The sequence below is a fragment of the Pungitius pungitius genome, chromosome 1, assembly GCF_949316345.1.
Source record: "Pungitius pungitius chromosome 1, fPunPun2.1, whole genome shotgun sequence".
Lineage (NCBI taxonomy): Eukaryota > Metazoa > Chordata > Actinopteri > Perciformes > Gasterosteidae > Pungitius > Pungitius pungitius.
In genome coordinates this window covers 33,226,679-33,233,622 of record NC_084900.1, presented here as the reverse complement: position 1 = coordinate 33,233,622, position 6,944 = coordinate 33,226,679, and the positions used below count along the sequence as shown (strand labels likewise).

Here is a 6,944-nt window from a genome sequence, read left to right as displayed (position 1 = left end):
GCTTTAAAAAGTGACACCTTACTTAGAAACAACTGCTCTGACTTTTGGACTTACTTGGAAGAGTTTAGATTTATACCATACCTAGACATTTATACCATTACAAGTGACAACATCTCATATTATTTATATTTGATGGAGGAAGAATCTAGAAATGGCAAAAAGAATATTGTGAGAAGAAGAGAGTATGTACACAACTGAGCACCATGTTTGTCTACAGAAACATCATAAATACACTATTTATGATGAACCAGCAGAATTAACGACACACAAAACAATGTCTTATGTAAGAGCTGAGCATGAATAACTGGAAATTTAAAAAAAATAAAAATACAAGCAAAAGATTTTTTTTAAAACCTCACAGGGTTCTGTGTGTCTATCATTAATATTAAATATATATATATCTTTTTTTTCTCCTTAGGAACATGGAGAAAGAGGGATGGGTCGGGTGTTATTAACCCTGCCTCCACCCTCCACCCTCCATCCACTCGCATGGCTCCTCCCGCCCCCTCCCGGCGCTGCGCCGCGCTCATCGATGGGGAGTTTCATTTGAATAATGTGCGAGCTCTTGGACTGGAGCCAATCAGCTGTCAGAGCACCGTGATAAATCGCAATGCATTATTGATAATAATAATTACGGGTCGACATGCGCATTTCTACTTGAGGCTTTTTTTTGCGCGCGTGTGTGTGTAATTTTCCCAAAGAAGAAGAAGAAGAATTTGCAGAAGAAGGAGCGGAATATTGTTGGCAACTCTTTGCTCCTGATGGTTGCACCATGTCGAGGCGCAAGCAAGCCAAACCGCAGCAGATCAACTCCGACGAGCCCGGCTCCTCGGGAAACGGTGAGTTTTGCGAGGGGGGCTTTTAAACGTATCCAAGGGGGGGTGCTCCGCAGTGCCACTAGTGCAAACTATCGACATTTTATCACAATGTGTGTAAGTGTTAAAAAAAAAAACTTTGCTCCTCTCGCACTTTGACCTGTTGCTGTCCGTTTGACCCGGAGTGAAACTTAGGGTTGGATTTTTACTTTGTCTTTTCGGTTTTTTTTCATCGCGATGGGTGATTCCCAAGCGATGAAGTGATCATCTGGCCTACGTGTAACTTTGTGTGGTATTAAACTAATTGCCTAATTTGATCACTTGTTGGATCTGTCGTGGGCATAGGCTCTTGGGGCTCGCTTGGAGCATATGTTGCTGCTACCTGTTCGATTTTGGGATCATTTCTCAGGGTGTCCCCTCCTGTAATATATCATTCTGGTACCACTAAATGTTCTCATTTTATCTTTTTTAAAACGCTAGGTTTTTTATTTTTTTATCAAAGTGAATATAAATGCGTATTTCATAACGCTTTGACCGGATTTAAAGGGCCACCCAGTTTCCGATGAGCTCCAAACTGAATGATCACCATATGGAATGTATCATTTTCCTGAATGAACCGTTTGATCAATTTCCTCAACCATTATAGAGGAATATGTTTAATTGCGCCCAATCGTTGAGGTTTTTAAGCCAGGGTACACAAAAACCTGCGTGAAATGTGACTCTGGAGTAAGCTGGGCAAAGGGCAATAAATCCCCCCCCCCCCAGTTTAATGCATGACTGTTTCCTTTCGTACATAAGTGGGGGGATGGAGCACGGGGGGGGGGGGTGCGTTTCGGTGTTGCCATGTGCAAACTCCCGAAACTGTCGGCGTTGATGTCACTTTTTTATAATTCGGAAAGTTGTTGTTGTTGTTGTTGTTTTCTGCTTCACATAAACACAGTTTGATAAACTATTACCACACTGGATCCTATCCTGCATGTTTTAGTCTGACCTCGTGTTGTTACCCCCCCCCCTCCTAAAGGTGATCTGTACAGGTCATGCGCCGTCAAGTGGTAAACAACAGCGTTGCTCACCCCCCCTATTTCTATTTTTTTTTTTTTAACTTTGTCATTGGAATTTTTGTTATTTTTATTGGAAATGGTTTTAGTTTGATGTGCTCTATGTTTCACATTCTGTGTAACATCCCTGTTGACTATGAATGGCTGTACTGTGGAGTGTGTGTGTGTGTGTGTGTGTCTCTGTGTGTTTGTGTTGGGAGGGGGGGGATGGCTGAACCCCTCTTACTGTTTTTTACTCACAAATCAGAGTGTAATGTAGTTCGCAACTGGTGTGTGTCTGTGTGGGAGTGTGACTCTGGCTTCCATGCCTCCTGGTGAGTAATTAACAAGTCCAACAGTTTCCTTGGGCAAATGCAAACAGGTGGTCTACCCCCTTTCTCAGAGGCATCAGCTTTTAACAATACACCCAGTTGTGAAATGGCCTCTTGGTTAGCAGACAAATTAAAAAGCTCACTTGGAGGAATTTCACAGGCTGTGAAAAATGCTTTAAGTTAATCAACTTTAGATTGCCCCCATTCATGTATTTGTCACCCCATGTTTGCATTGTAAACTTGATTTACTTGATTTTCCTGTAAATACCAACCTGGACATTACATTTTTTTTTTTTTTTTTTGGAGAAATTGATCATGGTGGTATCTAAATATGACTTGGCGTTATTTTGACGTTGTTCACAAGTAGCACTGGGAATGGCTGTGAAGTCCTTGGGAGTGTTCCACAAACTGTAATCTAATGCCTATGGTTCTTTGTCTTTCTGGACATTGTTCGAGGTGATGTCAAAGGGGAGATGATTGCCCTCTGCTGGCCTTTGGGCAAATTCAAAGTGCCTTACAGCACAGTTCAGTGACCTACAGGGAGACGACAAAAGACAAGGAATGTCTTACAAGATAAACCAACGAATACTACACTATAGATTAAAATGCCATAGAATTAGCTGGTTGTGACAATCTCTAAAAAAGGAACGTTTTCTAGTATCATCATTTTACTAATCTCAACAGATTAAAAGTAAAAACATTTTTTAAACATGTCTTTTTGCTATGGCATAACTTTATCTTATTCATTATTTTGCCTACATTCATCCTAATCCTTTTTATTCTTTTCTTTTAGGGACTCCTCTCGAGAATAACACCAAGGAAACTTCAAATGAAGCCAAGAGATTCCGATTGGACGAGACGCGCGTCTGCAACAAGTGTTGTGCTGAATTCTTTGATGAAGCAGAATTTCTAGAACATGAGAAAAAATGCACTAAAGGTCAGCAGGTGGTCATCATGGGAGACGGCAATGAAGTGCCCGAGGAATATTCCCAAAGCTCTCCCGAAGGCCTTACCAGTGACCATGACGACGACGACCAGTCCAGCAGCCATTCCCTATCAAATGTCAATACGGAACATCTGGAGAGAGCGGAGGAAGACTCTAGCACGAACCCAGATGACTCCGGACAGCACGATCAGACGGAAATGCCCGAAAGCCCCGAGCTGACTTTCCGTCCCCCGCAGAAAATGCAAAATTCAAACGTCACTCTTGAAACCATGGCGGACACCAAAGTGGCCGTCTCCCAACATTACTCAAACCTCACGCCTCTTTCCTCGTCCCAAGAGGTCCTGCAGGCCATCCCCGTTATCTTGGAACAGTTGGTGTTCCTCCAGCAACAGCAGCTCCAGCAAATCCAGCTCACGGAACAGATCCGAATCCAAGTCGCCACGATGACTCCACAGGGCCTCCAGTCATCGGTAGCCGCGGCGATGGACCCTTTGAAAGCCCTCGGAGCGCATCTGTCGCAACAGCTGTCCGCTGCAGCAGCGCTGATAGGAAAACGGACCGGCAGTCAGAGCCTTTCTATGGCGACCATGAAGCAAGGCAAAGTGCCTCTGACCCCCGGCATTCCTCCCTCTCTACCTGGGCAAATGGACTCTATGACTTCTAAAACGGGCATCCCAGATCTGGCTACCCGCTCGCAGCTGCCCCAGTCACCGAGTGTCATGGGTTTCACCAGCACCTTCAGTAGTATCCAATCGGGGATGGACTCCTCCAAAAAAGTGAAGACAAAGACTGCAAATCCCCTACCAGAATTAAAGAACGGCGACCCCTTATACAGGCACAAGTGTAAGTACTGCGGGAAGAGCTTTGGCAACGACAGTGCTCTCCAGATTCACCTGCGTTCTCACACCGGCGAGAGGCCCTTCAAGTGTAACATTTGTGGGAACCGCTTCACGACTAAAGGAAACCTCAAAGTGCATTTCCAGAGGCATCGAGACAAATACCCTAACATTGGCATGAACCCTCATCCCGTGCCAGAGCATCTCGACAACATCCCCACCAGCAGTGGCATTCCCTTTGGCATGTCTGTGCCCATGGACGAGTCGAACATGACCGACGTTAAGCCCATCATGGGTCATCCTGCTGCGGCTGGCTTCCAGCCGTCCCCCGCACCCAGCTTCAAGACAACATTTGACAACTTTGCAGGGGACGCGTTTTCGCAGCGACCCTCCCCATCAACGAGTGATGGCTCCCCGACGGTTTGCTCGACTGTGTTTGGCCAAGAGACTGGAGCGGCTCAGAGGGACGCTCATCAGGGAGAGCTGCTCGGAGCGCTGCAGCATCTGAACGGCAACGTCCTCCTCCGAGAACAAAGCTCCGGAACCGCGAAACTTCAGCAGATGGTGGACGGCCTGGAGAAGAGGACCAGCGACCCCAACGAGTGTGTAATCTGCCATAGGGTGCTGAGTTGCCAGAGCTCTCTCAAGATGCATTACCGCACACACACGGGCGAGAGGCCCTACAAGTGCAAGATCTGTGGCCGCGCGTTCTCCACCAAGGGCAACCTCAAGGCCCATTACGGCGTGCACAGGGCCAACACGCCCCTCAAAATGCAGCACTCGTGTCCCATCTGCCAGAAGAAGTTCACCAACGCTGTGGTTCTGCAGCAGCACATCCGTATGCACATGGGCGGGCAGATCCCAAACACCCCGATGCAAGAGAACCAGTTTGACGCATCTGACGCAACAGAGTCCTCTCTGTCAGAGGAGAAGTCCGTGGAAATGAACGGTTTCGAAGCGAGCCTGGAGGACCACGAGGCCGAGCCCATCTCTCAGAAGCCAAACGACTCCTTGGATTCCTTTCGGCCCGCCCCAGAGGAAACGCAGCAAAACCATGCCGCTCCCGTCATTTTTTCCAGCCTCGAGGTCTTGAAGAATCTCACCTCCGCCCTTGCGCTGCAGCGACAGAGCAGCACCGCTTCGGATGGAGAGGGAGCGTCCAAAGAACCCGCGTCGGCTCCCAGGGAGCAGGTGCATCAGAATGGCCGCAGTCCCGCCATCTCCGAGTCCGCCGCGTCGTTTCACTCCTCCTCCTCCCCACTCAACAACAACAACAACAACAACGCTAGTATGAGCAAGTCTCCCGAGTCTGGTGTTGATGAATTTGCCCATAGTGTGTCCAAGCCGGAGTCTGGTGCCACCGCGCAAGGTGGCGCAGAGTCCAGTGGGGCCCTTGACCTCACAGCTTACAGCAGCTTCTCCCCGAAAGTGATCAAAGAAGAGCCGATTATGCCATTCATAAATGGAGATTACGGTGAGTTTAATATTAAAAAATAAAATAAAAGAACAGCGGGATTTGAGGCCATCATGTTTGATGTTTTCGATCTAATTCTCCACCTCTTATTCAAAACAGGTCCCGGCAACATGACCTTCATGAGAATGCCGTCGAGCCTGGCCAGCCTGGAGATGAAGCTTCCTCCTGAGAATCCCATGGGCCCTCATGGTTTGTTCAGCTCCCACATGCCTCAGGGAACCTCCATGCCTTCGTCCATCTCCAGTGCACCGCGGCGATCGTCCAAACAGCACGTGTGTCATGCCTGTGGCAAGAACTTCTCATCCGCCAGCGCCTTGCAGATCCACGAGCGCACCCACACAGGGGAGAAGCCGTTCGCCTGCAACATCTGTGGCAGGGCTTTCACCACCAAGGGAAATCTAAAGGTAACTCCTTGACGTCTTGACCAAACTGCGGTATTCGGCCATTTCTAAGCACAATCTCGACCGATGCGATACCAAGTGCTGTGGGAGGATGATGATGGTTAACGTGTGTCTTGTCTTGTCTTTTCTTGTAGGTGCACATCGGCACTCACATGTGGAACAACGCGTCGCGGCGAGGCCAGCGACTGTCCCTGGACAACCCCATGGCGCTGATGGCCATGAGCTCCGAGGCCAAGTTGTTGCCCGAGATCCTGCACGCCCCCAAAGAGCTGGGCGTTCCCCCAATGAACTTTGACCAGTCTCTCTGGAACCAGTATGCATCCGCCTTCAGCGGGGGCCTCACCATGAAGACCAATGAAATATCTGTCATCCAGGGCGGTGGCATCCCACTCCCCGGGAGTCCCGGCGGTGGGCCTCTGATCGGATCCACCGGAGGAGGCCTCATGAAGATGGATGGATCCCACTCTGGCTTGCCCGCCATGGAAATTGAGAAGACCAGTTCAGACAGCGTGCCGAAATTGCAGTTCCCACATTTCATGGAGGAGGGTAAAATTGCAGTTAACTAGTTTTTTGTTTTTTGGGGGGGGGGGGGGGGGGGATTCAATTTACCAACTGAACTCAGTTTTTGAATATCTCCTTTTCGAATGAGGCACAATCAACTTTCACAAAGAACCTTGTAGAATGTGCTTCGATTGTTCGTTTGTTTTCCAGTAACCTCATCGCAGCTCTCTCCCCTCTTGATACTAAATGTTATTTTTAGTTGAACCTGACGTAGCTACTGTAGTTTTATTTCATATAAATGCGGGTATTTCTCTTTACTTTTTGTTTTGCTGTCTATTCAGAAGTTTGAATGTATAACTTACTTGAAACTGCTTTAACTCGGACCGTTTCCTCAATACTTTTTTGAAGGATTTTGACTTTAACAGGAAGTTTCAGGGCACGGCTTTTTTTCCTTTTTTCTTTTTTTCTTTTTTTTTTTAAGGAGGCTATGTCTCAGTGTTCAGAAATAATTGTGTAGTTAACGTGTGTACCTGGAATGACTACTTTCCCTCCTATTGTGTGCCATAGGTTTTATGACATTATACATTTTTTTGTGGTGGTAA

At 47.5% G+C, this 6,944-nt stretch overlaps 1 protein-coding gene across 1 annotated transcript; it reads left to right on the top strand.

The window, feature by feature from the left end:
* The first annotated feature begins 570 nt into the window (after nucleotides 1-570).
* sall4 (spalt-like transcription factor 4) lies at nucleotides 571-6,407 on the top strand. The gene is made up of 4 exons (XM_037481145.2): nucleotides 571-839; nucleotides 2,978-5,440; nucleotides 5,540-5,844; nucleotides 5,976-6,407. Exons 1-4 carry the CDS (start codon nucleotides 773-775, stop codon nucleotides 6,405-6,407), a joined length of 3,267 nt encoding a protein of 1,088 aa, XP_037337042.2. The 5' UTR covers nucleotides 571-772.
* Nucleotides 6,408-6,944: the final 537 nt, after the last annotated feature.